Raw genomic sequence first — 18448 nt, 5'->3', positions numbered from 1 at the left:
ACTATCTATCTTACCCCTAGTGAGATAAGCCTCTACATCCTTACATTTGTCCTCTAGCACATGGCCGTCCGTAACCCGATCTTCTTGCGACCGTACATTTCCGTGACCATCACTGCCAGCAGTCATGTGTAGTGGTCACATTCCTGTCAAGACTTTCTCCAGTATCACAGAAGAATCATCCAGCTCCTCATAGCCCTGTTACACGACCTCGTTCAATGTTAGTGAGCTGTCTTTGTCACCTTAAAGGCATTCTTGATTAACATCAACTAACCACATCCAATTTCAAAGGTAACTAACGACTGCCAACAATCATGTGCAGTGGCCATATTCCCGTGAAGACTTTCTGTAGTATCGCAGAAGGAACATCCAGCTTCTCGTAGCCCTATTACACGGCCTCGTTCAAAGTTAGTGAGGTGTTTTTGTAGCCTTAAAGGCATTCTTGATTAACATCAACTCACCACATCCAGTCTAAAAGGTAACTAACTCTCACGGCCGTTACAGCTTGTGCTGAAAGAAAATCTGATTTGCATCATAATGACGAAGTCATTAGCGCCACTCCTATGCAACTGGAGCGAAATGGGAATAGACATCATCTTTCAGATGTAGAAACACGTTTATCAACTTTCGTTTATGTCGCACGACTCCTCCTTGGTGCTGCGACTTTTTTCCGTAATTGTGTATATAGAAGTGCCACTTGGGCAACTTGTGCGTCTCTGGAATGAAGGTGAGATGAAATGATAAGAACAACATAAACTGTCAGTCTCCGAGGGAAGGAAATCTCTAACCCGGCCGGGAATCGAAACCATCGACCCCGTGATCAGGGACACAACATTGCTAACGAGCTTCTTTATTCCTGTGGATTTGAGCGAGTTGTGTTTATGAATCAATTTTCGTAACTATTGCAGTTTTATATGAAATAGATACTGTATATTCTATTAATGATTTTGAAAAAGGTGGCAACATGGGCGAATACACTCGTTCGATATCTGGCCATTAGCACTTCTGTCAACTCTAACAAACCCCTTTGAATGAAAACGAGAGTAAGCTCTCATTTGGAGAGGATATTTTGTGAGGACAATTTGCAAATTTTACCCCAGAATGCTTTGTGCAACTCTTTTGTTGAAGTGGTAGGGGACAACATGAACTGCAAGTGTGTTCCCTGTAGTATACCATCTCACATACATGCTTGGAAGTGTTAACAGAAACTTATTGCTGACGTAAATTTCGTAATGCTTTTCCTTGCTCTTTCTCTGCGAGAGACTGAATTTTTACACTGTGAATTTTGGTGAGTGTACAGTTCATGTTATTTCCATTGCTGGTTGCTAAGAGCATCATCAATGCCCTCAGAAATGCTTCTTGTTTAAATAAGAGAAATGTGCAAAATAATTTCGAGCTTATAAGTGACTTTCCACAGAATTGTAGTAACATCTTGTAGCTATCCATTGCCACAGATCATCCTATACCTCTATCAGCGCTTGTACATTTGTGAATAATTATTGTGCAATCTCACTGTGCTACAACCTTCCACAGTAGCAAAGCGACGCTGATGTTTTTATAATTTTCGATTACGTTCAGCGAGATGTGACCCCATGCAGCGGAAGCCTTTGTGAGTATCAGGAGCGGAATTAATTTGAGGGCTGTGGAAACAGCAAAATATGTACTAATACTTCAAGTTTTCTTTATTTCTCTATGTGGCTATCAAAAAGTATCCGTTTCAGGACGGTGTTGCAGCGTATATGCAACGTAGCACGACTTAGATGCGAGTATATAAGCACCAACATGTAGGGAAGGTAGTAGTTTGGCATTCGTGTCTTTCCAACGTGCGTGCGGTAAATGCGAAAATGTGAACTATGGTGACATTGTTACCAAATGCATCCAAACAGGACTAAGTGCCGGTATTCTTTTCTTGGGTGTCGAAGGACAAACGCCAGTAAACATTCATCGGACAGTGAAGAATGTGTATGGGACAGCATGTCTGTCGAAAACCATCGTTGTGGAATGGTGCGCAAAGTTCCGTCCTAGCGGCGCTTCAACGCAAGACGCCAGTCGATCTGGAGGGCAAGCCCCATCAATCACAGACAAGTGGGAGGCAGTCGACCACCCGCCCTATCGTATTGATCCCTCCCTATGTGATTGTCACGCCCTCGGCTCCTTAAAAAAGGCCTTGAAGTGACGACGATCCATGTCGGAAGAGCATGTTCTGCAGATAGTTACAGACTACTTCACGTAGCAGAAAACGGTGTTTTACCAACCGGTTTTATCTTCAACCGGCTGCATCGGTGGCATGATTGCCATAGTGATCACAGCGCGTTTGTCTGATCGGCATACCCACTCCGAACAGCACGGCCTTCGGACGGAAGCTTTTCTATCGCCCCTTATAGAGAAAACAGTGATGGTATTACTAAGTCAGATACGTGTACTGTTTTTCAGTTACTCGTTTATCTTGCTTTGATGAGACAAATAGAAAATGATCAGATAACTGCCACTGACGTGAAACATTAGAAATATTTTAATACAATAGAGTTCAAAAAGTCTTGTACCTCTGAACTGACGGTAGATGTCTTGCAGAATAAACTCCAAACGTTTCTGTCCTAGAAAGCTTTTCCTGAGATTCCCGAAGGGTATCTGCGGTTTCGCCTGCGGCACTCCACGCTTGCTCCAGTAGGTATATCGGTGTGAGAACCAGGCATACAGCGCCGCCACTGTCACCAGGAGAACGGCGACCACTTCGCTCAGCCACGACTCAAGGAACACGCCCATTGCGTCCACCACTGCACTGTTTACTCTCCCCTGGAAAGATTCACCTGCTGGTAAAACTCCTGAAAAGTAAGGACAAATTTATATGTAAAACACGAAACAGTTTCTTAACAACATGGTTAAATTTCGAGTTGTGTTATACTAACAGATCTACCAAAAAACACCGACAACACTTTGTATATTTCATGATACTGAGAACAGGTCATTTTTAAGGTTCCGTACCTCAGCCGACAAAAACGGAAGTGTTTGTTGTAGGAATACTTAGTTGTCTGTCTGTCTACTTCTCTGCCTACCTGCCTGTCTGTCTTTCTATATGTCAGACTGTTAAAACCCTTCCCCAGGAACGGGTAGGCGTATTGAGTAGGAAATTTATGTCATAAACTAAGGCCTGTAGTCCCTTGACAATGATGTAATAAATTTGAACTACTGAGCCAATACAATCAAAAGATACGCTCATTTATGCCACATATTTTGATGCAAACTTACTCATCAAAACCTATAAACCACTTTTCGTTGACTTAGAATCATGAAATCTGGCAAGAAGCAAGGTTTCACTGTACAAGTAAAGGAAAAAATACGAAAATGGTGAATTTTTAATTATATCGCAGGAAACAAAAATTTTCGTCATTTATTATCCAATTATCTGTCAGTCCATCTGTTAAGACTCCTTATTCTCAGGAACAGGTACATGTACCAAGCTGAAGTTTACAGCACACACTAAGGTCTCTCGTCGGCTGGTGGTGTAATAAATGTAAACTAAGTCAGTGGAGTCAGAAGATAGACCATTTATGTGACATATTTTGGTCTTCGCAAACTCACTGATAAAACGTATAGGGTACTTCTCGTTGGCCTAGAATCATGAATCTGGGAAGAAGCAGGGTTTCACTGTACAAGTAAAGAAAAAATAGGGAAATGGTGAATTTTTGTCGCGAAACAATTTTTTTTTTGAAACTTCCTGGCAGATTAAAACTGTGTGCCCGAGTTCGAGTCTCGGTCGGGCACACAGTTTTAATCTGCCAGGAAGTTTCATATCAGCGCACACTCCGCTGCAGAGTGAAAATCTCATTCTGGAATTTTTTTTTTTTTCTTTTGTTATCCGAGTGGCTGTCTCTTCATCCCTCTGTTAAGACGCCTTCTTCTCATGACTTTTTTCTACAGGGAATCTCTGTCCGATTATGCATAGTTTGGGTAATCTGGAGTGTCCAAATTTGAGAAAGGTGTCGCCAAAGCTTCTTCAGATCGTGTTTGGTATCCTAATCAGTAATGCAATCCATTAAGTATCAGTATAAAGTGGACGCACGGACTGCACGCGTGTAACGTTTTACAAGGGTACCGCGCCTACTCGTCATCCCCAATTTCACCCAAATTTCTGATGTATGCAGAGTTTGGCCAGAAATGAAAGTAACAGAAGTGGGAGCTTCAGATGGCAAACCATTTAGGAAAAATAATATTTTTGGCGCGGGTCAGGCGATGAACGAGCCATTTGCACAGCGTGTCTCAATTCCGTTAGGACTGACGCTATGAAAAATAAAAGTAAAGAATTACGTTCATAGAATCACCTTATTAATCCAAAATAGTCTCACATGAGTAAAAAAACAGCTGAAATCATTTTAAAAGTGATTAAAATTCTTCTGGGCATTATGCCGCGTCATTGCTAAAAACTAACAACAATAATAACAAACTAAAACCGACGTTTCGGCCGAAGTGCAACGGCCTTCCTCAGGGCACGACTCGTTTTGCATGTGGATAGGTGCTTCTATTTATTACAGACTATCGATGTCTGACGCCACTGCTAGATAACTTTGATTGGCCCTCTAATATGATTGGCTAGTCATGATGTAAGAGAAGATGGAAAGAAAGAGGCTATTCAGTATGTCCATGTCGTCAACGATTGGAAGCAGTCCGCCAATCAGCGCTCGGCTTCTGGACGGCAAGGTTTCCTCCTGGTGTGCGCTGCGCTGAAGTGGACTGACAGTTGCTCTACAGCTGTTCGTGCGAGCGGTCGCGGGGCAGAAGCTACACGGGACACTGACGTATCTTTTTCTTTTTTTTTTAGTTTGACTTCCATGCAATATTATCGATTCTGTTGCTGTCTAATTGTTTGTTGACTTGTGGTTCAAATGGCTCTGAGCACTATGGGACTCAACTGCTGAGGTCATTAGTTCCCTAGAACTTAGAACTAGTTAAACCTAACTAACCTAAGGACATCACAAACATCCATGCCCGAGGCAGGATTCGAATCTGCGACCGTAGCGGTCTTGCGGTTCCAGACTGCAGCGCCTTTAACCGCACGGCCACTTCGGCCGGGCTGTTGACTTATGTTTCGTTGTTATTTTTGTAGTAAACAGTTGTATGTTCCGGTATGTTCTGACACTTCTTTAATAATGGTCAAAAATAAACTTAATTTCCAGGTGAAATGTCGTGACAGCAATTATGTCAGACGATCATGTGACATGATTAGAATTGAAAGATGTTTATTACGCTGCAGGCCCAGAACATTACAAATAGTTCTGAGAAGATAACAAAAATAGCGTAGGGTGGTTATAAATGATTCACCGGGTTTAGATGTCGTATAGCTTCAAATAGATAACGCCCATCTATTCAAACTAATAACCGATGATACGAGCTTATTTTAAAGTCTTGATTATGCCATTGCATGTCTCGTTGCGGTTCACGAGGCGGCAAGGTGGCAGGAGTTTGCGAAATGATGACTAACCAACAGAAAGCAATTTGTATGTTTCAAGAAGACTGAGCCTGTCGCTACCATGCATTGTGCAGTTTGCAGACAGTACGCTTACTAACGATGATTCCGCACAGCACGGTAATGGCTGTGTTACCGTCGCTATGACCCGGCCGTAGTGACCGAGCGGTTCTAGGCGCTTCAGTCTGGAACCGCGCGACCGCTACGGTCGCAGGTTCGAATCCTGCCTCGTGCATGGATGTCTGTCATCTCCTTAGGTTAGTTAGGTTTAAGTAGTTCTAAGTTCTAGGGGACTGATGACCTCAGATGTTAAGTCCCATAGTGCACAGAGCCATTTGAACCGTCGCTATAGTACGTGGCCCTAAAGGAGAAAAAGTACCATGACTTGAATCGTTTAACAGTCGTGACGTCATCGCCTATCGGACATTTCAAATTTGTGAACTGTATAACAGAGACATGGGTAAATCGCATTACATATTCACCATGCCGTTGGTTACCAGGGCCAGACATCGTCGTCGTAAATAAATGAATCCGAGTGTGTGTCAGTATGGGTCAAAGATGTTGACAACTGTAATAAAATAAAGCTAGTTAGTGATCTTACAGCATGCAGCCACCAACCCACCAAAGGATTCTACGGTGGTCTTGACTGTTCAACGATACAGGCTGCCTCTGTAAAGGAAGAAGCTATGGGCGATCAGGTGTTCCAGTTGATCGTTCGAGAGGCGTTTCATCGCCGTTCAGAAAAATCTACACGTCTCGCAAGTAGCGAACTGGGCATTCCACAGCCAACAGTATGGAATAGTCTACGCAAGCGATTACGTCAGACTCCAAATCGCATATAGCCGGTGTAACGTTTACGGCCAAGCATCATCAGACGCGAATTTTGTGATTCTTTCCAGGAAGCAGTGGAAAATAGCGAATTACTCCATGACTCGTGTCCATTCGTTCCACATAAAAGGTGAAATGAATCACCACAACGCTCGCATATGCGGCACTGCAAATCCCAGTGCTTCAGTGGAGATTTTAAAGAGATTCTACAAAGGTGAACGTCTTCTGTTTCAAGTAGCAAAGCGTTCGGGCCTTTTTTTTTTTTTTTTTTTACTGGGAAAATTGTAATGGATACAATGTACCTAAACATGTTGCAGGAGTGTTTGTTTCCTAAACTAATAGCTGACATCCTAAACTTCATATTCCAACAAGACGAAACTAAGCCCCATTGTAATAGAGTAGTGCGTCGCCATTTGAATGAGAAACTCGCAAACCGGTGGACTGGGAGTTAAGTGCAGGATTGTGTGGTATTCTTCAGGTGGTCCTCAGGTCTTTTGACTTCACTGTTTGCGAGTTTTTTCTTTGAAGATACGTGAAAGACAATGTTTACGTACCACTTTTGCCGACAACTGTGGCTGAACTCCAAGATCGCAGCACTGCTGCACTGGTGAATACATGTCCAAACGTGTGTGGGTCGACCTTAACTACTACATGGATGTTTGTCGTGTAACACGAGGAGACTACATAGAACACTGCAATAATGTGCAAGAAACTTGAGAATGTGCTTTTCATTAAATATATCATTCACCATTTTTATGTGACACTTTGTGAAACACATTCATCCAAAACCCGATGAATCATTTGTAGTCATATCGTACATCGCGACATTAAAAAAAAAAAAAAAAACGGAAATTTCCAAATTTTGTTCCCATTCAGAGAGTCGTATCTTCTGAATTTTTGTGATACGCACTTGGGCCTCAGAATGCATTGAAACACTGACAATCCTGGTCCGAACAGCACTTGTCCCATTACAGTCGGACAGCTAATTTCTGGGCTGTGAAACCGTTTAACACACGTGTCATGCGAACGAAGTTTTTCGCGGCGGCACTTATATCTAAAACATTCTCGGTATTCTTGCCGCGTCAGCTCTGGATAAAATCTCGAGCTTTCGACGATTACCTCCATCGTCATCGTCAGGAGCTGACTGTCTTCACTGCTGCTGTGGTAGCGTTTTTATAGCCCGTGGCCGTGGACAGCTTCCGAATGGTCGGCGATTACGTACTGCTGTCGCAGACGGTGTCTGTATGCGACGGTGGCGCCACCGCTTCCGATTGAACGTAAACCTTGGAAGGAACGTCTCTGCTGCTTCTCTGCATCAAGCGCTCGTTTCCACGCACAGCTGAGATGGTATCCGCTATCGCGGTTAAAGTTATTTTGGCTCATTCTTATTTCAACAGCCTCCTTAATAACAGAATCCCAGTACGTGGAGGCATGGGACAGAATTTTTGTTTCATCGAACAATATTTTGTTTGTTCGTGAGGCTGTCTCCGCAATTGCCGATTTCTCCAGTTCTCTATTTTTAATATGGCGTTGGTGTTTTGCACAGCGGTCGGAAACGGTTCGAATCGTCTGACCTGTATAATTGCTTCCACACTCACAGGGTACATTATAAACTCCAGGGACCCTGAGGCCGAGATTGTCCTTAACAGGGCGCATCATCTCCTTAATTTTCTTAGGAGGACGAAAAATCGGTCATATACCTCGTCTACGCAGGACTCTTCCTATTTTGCTGGAAATCGCGCCACAAAAAGGAAGAACCGCAATCGGAGTTTCATCCTGTGAGTGTGCAGCATTTTCACGTTTCCTTCCTTTGGAGAACGCTGCCTTTATATCGCGTGCACCATAGCCATTCTTTCGGAACACGTTCTTCAGATGGTTAATCTCGGACCTTAAGTGGTCCTCGTCAGAAACAGTTTTGGCTCTATAATACCAACGTGTTCAAAACGGCTCTCTTCTGAGCAGGATGATGGAAACTCTGTGCATTCAGGTATAACTCGGTATGCATTGGCTTACGGTATGCAGAGTGGCCAAGACGCCCGTCCGCCTGTCGTTGTACCAAAACGTCTAAGGAAGGCAGTCTCCCTTGCTTCTCCATCTCGACAGTGAACTGGATGTTCGAATGTATGCTGTTCATGTGTTCCATTAATTGTCCGAGAGCTTCTGCACCATGTTGCCAGATCATAAATGTATCGTCAACGTAACGATAAAATAAGGATGGGCGGAGTGGAGCCGAATTTAATGCACGTTCTTCAAAATTCTCCACAAAAAAGTTAGCCAGTGATGGAGACAACGGAGAGCCCATCGCCATACGGTCCGTCATTTCATAAAATTTGTTACCATACAAGAAGCAGGTGGTCGTCATCACGTGCCGGAACAACTTTATAGTTTGAGGAGGAAAAAGATCCGCCAGCATTTTCAAAGCGTCCTCCACAGGAACTTTTGTGAACAGCGATACCACATCCAGGCTGACTAAAATGTCATTTGGACCAACTCTAATCTCTTTGATTTTCTCAATGAACGTCTGGGAGTTTCTGATGTGATGTTCACACCGGCCGACTATAGGAGTCATCAACTTTGTTAGGTATTTGGCCAGCTTATAAGTAGGAGGACCAATTGCACTGACAATAGGTCTCATGGGAACATTATCCTTGTGGATCTTCGGTAGTCCGTACAATCTGGGCGGTCTAGGAGCTCGGACTCTGAGATTTTTTGTAACATCGTCTGGCAGCCTGGAATTCTTCAGTAACTTCATGGTTTTTCTGCTGTACGTCAAAGTTGGGTCCTGTTTAAGACATTCATACCTACTGTCCTCCAACAGTGATGTCATTTTTCTATGATATTCGGTAGTATTAAGGACCACTTTGTCAGCTGGTAATATGACAAGATCTTCATCCTTCCGAAGTAAACGAAGCCCCTCCCTCTCCTCTCTACTGATATTAGATCTGGGAGGCTTAGCTGAGGCCAAAGAGCGACTGGTAACAAGTCTCACTTCGTCGGCGTCTTCCTGTGCAAGATGCCGCACAGCCTGTTCTACTCCACTGCGATGGGTATAGTACGTGGTGTAGGAGCAAAACTTTATTAAGGGCCGAGATGGCTCCATTGTCCAGGTTCTTGCCCGACAGGTTGACGACAGTGCGTGCTGTTTCGTACGATGACTCTGATCTTTGCATAGCTGCAAAACGCTCAAATTTATTTGCTTGTTTAGTCGATGTGTTGCTAATATGAGCTCTTTGATGAGCAGCCGTCGTCATATCGACCCACTCCCAGACAAACGGCAAGAGAACTGTAGATAACAAAAGATGGCAGCTGTATAAACTTCGTGCATTAAGATCCAGTTCGTAACTTGTGTGTCGTAACCTTTCTCTGACGATCGTCCGGCTTGTCTTCTGTAATATATTCTTCATTCCAACCGACTTGATATGGTGTTTAACCACAGCAGACTTAGGCACAATCTCCTTATCGCGACAGCGTTGCAGAAATGCGAAGTTACTCAGCAACTGAGCATATTTGACGCGCAGCTTCTCCAGTTGACGAACCTGGCGTGCGATGTCCTCCCCGTGGAGGAAAGTAATATGGGAACGAAGTTTTTCGCTCCTAGACCGCCCAGGTTGCACGGACTACCGAAGATACACAAGGATAATGTTCCCATGAGACCTATTGTCGCCGGCCGCGGTGGTCTCGCGGTTCTAAGCGCGCAGTCCGGAACCGTGCGACTGCTACGGTCGCAGGTTCGAATCCTGCCTCGGGTATGGATGTGTGTGATGTCCTTAGGTTAGTTAGGTTTAAGTAGTTCTAAGTTCTAGGGGACTGATGCCCACAGCAGTTGAGTCCCATAGTGCTCAGAGCCACCTATTGTCAGTGAAATTGGTCCTCCTACTTATAAGCTGGCCAAATACCTAACAAAGTTGATGACTCCTATAGTCGGCCGGTGTGAATATCACATCAAAAACTCCCAGATGTTCATTGAGAAAATCAAAGAGATTAGAGTTGGTCCAAATGACATTTTAGTCAGCCTGGATGTGGTATCGCTGTTCACAAAAGTTCCTGTGGAGGACGCTTTGAAAATGCTGGCGGATCTTTTTCCTCCTCAAACTATAAAGTTGTTCCGGCACGTGATGACGACCACCTGCTTCTTGTATGGTAACAAATTTTATGAAATGACGGACCGTATGGCGATGGGCTCTCCGTTGTCTCCATCACTGGCTAACTTTTTTGTGGAGAATTTTGAAGAACGTGTATTAAATTCGGCTCCACTCCGCCCATCCTTATTTTAGCGTTACGTTGACGATACATTTATGATCTGGCAACATGGTGCAGAAGCTCTCGGACAATTAATGGAACACATGAACAGCATACATTCGAACATCCAGTTCACTGTCGAGATGGAGAAGCAAGGGAGACTGCCTTCCTTAGACGTTTTGGTACAACGACAGGCGGACGGGCGTCTTGGCCACTCTGCATACCGTAAGCCAATGCATACCGAGTTATACCTGAATGCACAGAGTTTCCATCATCCTGCTCAGAAGAGAGCCGTTTTGAACACGTTGGTATTATAGAGCCAAAACTGTTTCTGACGAGGACCACTTAAGGTCCGAGATTAACCATCTGAAGAACGTGTTCCGAAAGAATGGCTATGGTGCACGCGATATAAAGGCAGCGTTCTCCAAAGGAAGGAAACGTGAAAATGCTGCACACTCACAGGATGAAACTCCGATTGCGGTTCTTCCTTTTTGTGGCGCGATTTCCAGCAAAATAGGAAGAGTCCTGCGTAGACGAGGTATATGACCGATTTTTCGTCCTCCTAAGAAAATTAAGGAGATGATGCGCCCTGTTAAGGACAATCTCGGCCTCAGGGTCCCTGGAGTTTATAATGTACCCTGTGAGTGTGGAAGCAATTATACAGGTCAGACGATTCGAACCGTTTCCGACCGCTGTGCAAAACACCAACGCCATATTAAAAATAGAGAACTGGAGAAATCGGCAATTGCGGAGACAGCCTCACGAACAAACAAAATATTGTTCGATGAAACAAAAATTCTGTCCCATGCCTCCACGTACTGGGATTCTGTTATTAAGGAGGCTGTTGAAATAAGAATGAGCCAAAATAACTTTAACCGCGATAGCGGATACCATCTCAGCTGTGCGTGGAAACGAGCGCTTGATGCAGAGAAGCAGCAGAGACGTTCCTTCCAAGGTTTACGTTCAATCGGAAGCGGTGGCGCCACCGTCGCATACAGACACCGTCTGCGACAGCAGTACGTAATCGCCGACCATTCGGAAGCTGTCCACGGCCACGGGCTATAAAAACGCTACCACAGCAGCAGTGAAGACAGTCAGCTCCTGACGATGACGATGGAGGTAATCGTCGAAAGCTCGAGATTTTATCCAGAACTGACGCGGCAAGAATACCGAGATTGTTTTATATACACGTGTCATGTTAGTAAAGTAACAAATTTTATAAGCCACACACAATCGTAAATCAGTCGCAGTCGACACGCTAACCAACATAATATCGACAAATTTAGTTTAAACAATCCTTCCTCTTTAAAACGTGACCAAGGTGGCAACCTTTGTCTTGTATTTACTGAGTTATTGAAGAAAAAATGGTTCAAATGGCTCTGAGCACTATGGAATTTAACATCTATGGTCATCAGTCCCCTAGAACTTAGAACTACTTAAACCTAACTAACCTAAGGACATCACACAACACCCAGCCATCACGAGGCAGAGAAAATCCCTGACCCCGCCGGGAATCGAACCCGGGAACCCGGGCGTGGGAAGCGATAACGCTACCGCACGACCACGGGATGCGGGCAGTTATTGAAGAATAAATTATGTACGCAAAATTCGAGAACGATTGCCTTCTTTACGCAAAACACATATTACTTTACACATATGGGTCGCCGTAACACTTGATAAAATCAGTTTTCTGGCGAAAAATTAGAAATTATTACGTGCAGTGGAAAGTTTAGTAAACAAGTTTTGCTGCTAAATAATATTTCATCAAAAGAACCAGTCGCCCCCGAGGTGGGTTTCTAATATCGAAACGCACAATCTTACAACTGAAACTTGCTGGCAGATTAAAACTGTGTGCCCGACCGAGACTCGAACTCGGGACCTTTGCCTTTCGCGGGCGAGTGCTCTACCATCTGAGCTACCGAAGCACGACTCACGCCCGCTACTCACAGCTTTACTTCTGCCAGTACCTCGTCTCCTACCTTCCAAACTTTACAGAAGCTCTCCTGCGAACCTTGCAGAACTAGCACTCCTGAAAGAAAGGATATTGCGGAGACCTGGCTTAGCCACAGCCTGGGGGATGTTTCCAGACTACTTACAACTATTTATATTCACAAAAAACTTAGACACGAGGTATACACAAAAAACACTTCGCGTTAAGTATGAAAATATAATAATTATGTAGCTAACGAAGTTTTAATAAACACTCACTATTCCGAAGATTTAAACACCTAGTACTGTCCTCGTGAGCTATGACTGTCTTGATGACTTCAGCGAGGTGGGTGTGTTAACTGGCTTTAAAAATTGCATCACGCTTAAAGGAGCCCAAGTCATCAGCCGCGAATGATTTATGGTCAACGACAGCAGAGAAGTTCTGTCAGCATTTAATAAAGGGATAAAAGAAGTGATATTAAAGAAATGATATATATTTTATATTCAATTTCTGGAGGTAGGTCTCAATTTACAAACACTCTTCTTCTGTAGTCTATGAGCAAAAGCCGTATTATCTCCCATATAGAACAGTTCATCACAAAAAGAAAGACACGAATCTCGTTGTGGCGCATACACACTGAAGAGCAATAGAAACTGGTACGCCTGCCCAATATCGCAAGAGGCCCCCGTGAGAGCGCAGAAATGACGCAACACGACATGTCAGGGACTCGACTAATGTCTGAAGTAGTGCTGGAGGGAAATGACACCATGAATCCTGCAGAGCTGTCCATAAATCCGTAAGAGTACGGGAGGGTGGAGATCTCTTCTGAACAGCACAGATTTGCTCAATAGCGTTCATCACTAGGGAGTCTGGTAGCCAGCACAAATGTTTAAATTGAGAACAGTGTTCATGGAGCCACTCTGTGGCAATTCTGGACGTGTGGGATGTCTTATTGTCCTGCTGGAATAGCCCAGCAATTCCGTCGGAATGCAGAATGGACATGAATGGATGCAGGTGATCAGACAGGATGCTTACGTACGATTCACTTCTCAGAGTCGTATCTAGACGTATCAGGGGTCCCATATCACTCCAACCGCTCACGCCCCACACCATTACAGAGCCTCTGCCAACTTGAACGGTCCCCTGCTGACATGCAGGGTCCATGCATTCATGAGGTTGTCTCCATACACGTCCATCCGCTCGACACAATTTGAAACGAGACTCGTCCGACCAGGAAACTAGTTTCCAGTCATCAACAGTCCCATGGTGTTGACGGGCCTAGGCGAGGCGTGAAGCTTTGTGTCGTGCAGTCATCAAGGGTACACGACTAGGCCTTCGGCTCCAAAAGCCGGCCGGAGTGGCCGTGCGGTTCTGGGCGCTGCAGTCTGGAGCCGAACGACCGCTACGGTCGCAGGTTCGAATCCTGCCTCGGACATGGATGTGTGTGATGTCCTTAGGTTAGTTAGGTTTAATTACTTCTAAGTTCTAGGCGACTGATGACCTCAGAAGTTAAGTCGCATAGTGCTCAGAACCATTTGAACCATTTTTTTGGCTCCAAAAGCCCACATCCACGATGTTTCGTTCAATGGTTCCGCTCGTTGACACTTGCTGATGGCCCAGCATTGAAATCTGCACTTCTGTCAAGTTCAACGATTCTCTTTGGTAGTCGTTGGTACCTTTCTTGCAGAATCTTTTACCGGCGGCAGCGATGTCGGAGATTTGATGTTTTACCGGATTCCTGATATTCACGGTACATTCGTGAAATGGTCGTATGGGAAAATCCCCGCTTCATCGCTACCTCGGAGATAGTGTGTCCCATCGCTCGTGCGACGACTATAACACCACTTACAAACTTACTTAAATCTTAATAACCTGCCATTGTAACCGCAGTAACCATACACTTGTCTTTCATAGGCGTTGCCAACCGCAGCGCCGCATTCTGCCTGTTTACATATCTCTATATTTGAAAACTCACGCCTATACCAGTTTTCTTTGCCACTTCAATGTATTTTACTGTAACAGAATGTAGATGACGGACAGAAAAATGCACTAGTTAGTTTAAAAAATGGCTTCTTATTCCAAATTTACTACCAGCACAATCAGCTAAATTCAGTTTAGCAGTTTATTCTAAGCAGAAAATTACATACGACTTATGCTTTTAGAAAGGAAGGTTTGGAGGGACCAGTGATAGAAACAGGAGAGTTGATTATTTTTGTTGAATCTCTTTATTACTGTCTTACGAGAGATGATGTCCTTCCGTATTCAGAAATATAGTAACAGTCGATTATACGTATACCCATCCCATAACGTCACACTTATCATCATACATTTGACACATTTTTTCTAGACCCATTATTTTCCTTTCATTGTACTTACACTTGGTCAAATAAAGCAACATTCCACCTTCAGTGCCTCCTTGATTTTTTTCTGGCTCTTTTCTCAGTGCATTCTAATTTTTCAGTTTTTTTTATAAAAATTCACTTTTGCTCTTTATTTTTTTTATTTTGTTCGTGCTTGGTCTTCTAAATTTAAAATTTGTTCCTAAAAGAGTTTCCCTGTGCTATATACGATTCTTGAATATTATCTGTTTCCTGTCTGACCATTTATTTCTATGAATCAAGCCTTTGTTGAGCACTTTTCCATAAAAACGCGCCTGCCGGGGTGGCCGAGCGGTTCTAGGCGTTACAGTCTGGAACCGCGCGACCGCTACGGTCGCAGGTTCGAATCCTGTCTCGGGCATGGATGTGTGTGATGTCCTTAGGTTAGTTAGGTTTAAGTAGTTCTAAGTTCTAGGGGACTGATGACCTCAGAAGTTAAGACCCATAGTGCTCAGAGCCATTTGAGCCCATAAAAACGCAGAAAATGTTGTCATTTATTACAAAACACGTTCAAAAATAAATATCTGATGTTTCATGACCTCCGAAATACGCAGTATACTTAGGTAAGTTCCTCATCAGTTTTTTCTATGAATATTTGTCTGCATTGGACCCTCTGCTTTTCTTTCAATTCTTCTTCTAGTTTACATTTGACTGTTAAGTATTCACTGGAATATAAGCATTTTAGTGTAAGATAGTGTCTGAGCTCTTCCTTTATTTATAGTCATTTCTTATCATTCGTGTTTTTTGTTAAATTATATGCTCCTTCCATGCTACTGATTCTTCTGTTTATAATTTTCATAAGCCATTTTCTCGTATGATTGCTGCAGGATACTAAAACTTTCTCGCCTATTTATGTCGACATGTGTTTCGCTGGCAAACAGGAGAATGCCTTCCAGATATGTGGAAGTATCAGGAAAATTTTTCTCGATGGGGAGCTGTCAGGAAAATTGTACACCTTGGATGGACCCAAACCAGCAGTTCTAGGCTAAGAAACCGACCCTATTCTGAAACACTTTAACACAATCAGTTCTGTCTCTCAAATAGACGACTTGGAAAGTGCATACGCAAATGGAGTATAGACGTAACTCGCATTGTAGCTGCAGCCTTCTTCGTGCTGCCGAGAGCACTGAACGACCTTGGCCCTGCTCGACGGCTTGCAGCGAGTGGCCAATACACCTTTTACATTCCACTTCACTGCAGCTTTCTAAACATTACACTAACTAACCATTGCTTAGCAGCTGTTAAGCACTTAAGCTATGTACAGTACAGTGCATCAATTTTCGTCTTAAGCGTCGCCTTACCCTACTACTCTTCTCTTGACGCATCCGTAATCTTTAGTTGCGTCACGTACACAAGCAAAAAATACACAAAATGCACGACAGTGACGCTGATGCCTTTAATCAGAATAGTTGTGGATATTAATACTGCAGTCGAAAGGAAATGTAACCAGGAAGTCAACTCCCTTGAAAATTGCCTGAAAAACAGAGCCTTGCAGACAATGGGGACCCAGAAATTTGCATTACGTAACTAGTGACGCAGCAATTGCCGACATCTCTGCTAACAAAAGCTCCGCTTGTTCTGTCTTAACAGATCTAACATACATTGGCGGAAAAAACTGCAAAACAAAGAAGGCGCTGTGTGACAAACGAAAGTTGGTAGGTATGTTCTTTGTCTGAAATATGATATCTATTAAAATTTCGGACCAGTCACATGAGGATGCAGATCAGGTTTGCTTTCAGTTCACGATGTAATGGTCGTGAGCGTTAGTTACCTTTGAGATTGGACTTTGTGAGTTGATGTTAGTCAAGAATGCCTTTAAGGCAATACAGACACCCTCATCAACATCTCACCGAGTTTGAAAAAGCTCCCGTAATGGGGCTACGAGATACTGGATGTTCCTTCTGAGATACTGCAGAAAGACTTGGTAGGAATGTAGCCATTGGACATAATTACTGGCAGCGTTGGTCCACATCTATATTCTATATTTATACCCTGCAAGCCACCCAACGGTGTGTGGCGGAGGGCACTTTACGTGCCACTGTCATTACCTCCCTTTCCTGTTCCAGTCGAGTATGGTTCGCGGGAAGAACGACTGCCGGAAAGCCTCCGTACGCGCTCGAATCTCTCTAATTTTACACTCGTGATCTCCTCGGAAGGTATAAGTAGGGGGAAGCAATATATTCGATACCTCATCCAGAAACGCACCCTCTCGAAACCTGTACAGCAAGCTACACCGCGATGCAGAGCGCCTCTCTTGCAGAGTCTGCCACTTGAGTTTGCTAAACATCTCCGTAACGCTATCATGCTTACCAAATAACTCTGTTACGAAACGCGTCGCTCTTCTTTGGATCTTCTGTATCTCCTCTGTCAACCCGACCTGGTACGGATCCCACACTGATGAGCAATACTCAAGTATAGGTCGAACGAGTGTTTTGTAAGCCACCTCCTTTGTTGATGGACTACATTTTCTAAGCACTCTCACAATGAATCTCAACCTGGTACCCGCCTTACCAACAACTAATTTTATATGATCATTCCACTTCAAATCGTTCCGCACGCATACTCCCAGATATTTTACAGAAGTAACTGCTACAGATGTTTGTTCCACTATCATATAATCATACAATAAAGGATCCTTCTTTCTATGTATTCGCAATACATTACATTTGTCTATGTTATGGGTCAGTTGCCACTCCCTGCATCAAGTGCCCATCCGCTGCAGATCTTCCTGCATTTCGCTGCAATTTTCTAATGCTGCAACTTCTCTGTATACTACTGCATCATCCGCGGAAACCATCATGGAACTTCCGACACTATCTACTAGGTCATTTATATATATTGTGAAAAGCAATGGTCCCATAACACTCCCCTGTGGCACGCCAGAGGTTACTTTAACGTCTGTAGACGTCTCTCCATTGAGAACAACATGCTGTGTTCATGGGACTATGCGACCGCAACAAGACCGGGGTCCGAGCGGCCACTTGGCACTTGGATTTGGATTGGATTGTTTGGGGGAAGAGACCAAACAGTGAGGTCATCGGTCTCATCAGATTAGGGAGGGACGCGGAAGGAAGTCGGCCGTGCCCTTTCAATGGAACCATCCCGGCATTTGCCTGGAGCGATTCAGGGAAATCACGGAAAACCTAAATCAGGATGGCCGGACTTGGCATTACCGAGAGAGAAGATGGTCGTGCTCGACGTATGACTCTATCATATCGTACTGCATCTGCAGCAGCAATTTGAGCAGCAGTTGGCTGCACAGTGACATAACGAACTGTTACAAAACTATCACTTCAAGGACAGCTCCGAGCCAGACGCGCTGTAGCGTGCATTTCACGGACCCCAAATCACCGTCCTTTGCGACTTCAGTGGTATCAAGCAAGGGCGCTTTGGAGTGCAGAGTGGAGAGTGGAGGTCTGTTCTGTTTTCTGATGAAAGTCGGTTCTGCCTCGGTGCCAGTGATGGCCGGTGTTGGTTAGAAGGAAGCCAGTTTAGGGCATGCAACCAACTTGTCTGGGTGCTAGACAAACTGGACCTACATCTGGAGGTATCGTCTGGGGTGCGATTTCGTATAACATCAGGCGCACTTTCCTGGTTATTCCATGCATCCGGACT

The 18448-nt window shown here is 44.1% G+C and overlaps 1 protein-coding gene across 1 annotated transcript in view; it reads right to left on the bottom strand.

The window, feature by feature from the left end:
- The window catches only part of LOC126484241 (probable cytochrome P450 6a13), a 97847-nt gene that overhangs the window by 64954 nt on the left and 14445 nt on the right, over positions 1-18448 (bottom strand). The window contains exon 2 of the mRNA XM_050107655.1: positions 2541-2819. Within this exon, the coding sequence (XP_049963612.1) occupies positions 2541-2760 (220 nt within the window). The 5' untranslated portion in view covers positions 2761-2819. The remainder of the gene's footprint in view (positions 1-2540; positions 2820-18448) is intronic.

The sequence above is a fragment of the Schistocerca serialis genome, chromosome 6 (assembly GCF_023864345.2).
Source record: "Schistocerca serialis cubense isolate TAMUIC-IGC-003099 chromosome 6, iqSchSeri2.2, whole genome shotgun sequence".
NCBI classification, from domain to species: Eukaryota; Metazoa; Arthropoda; class Insecta; order Orthoptera; family Acrididae; genus Schistocerca; species Schistocerca serialis.
The sequence above is the reverse complement of the archived record's forward strand: the minus strand, read 5'-3'. Positions and strand labels throughout refer to the sequence as shown.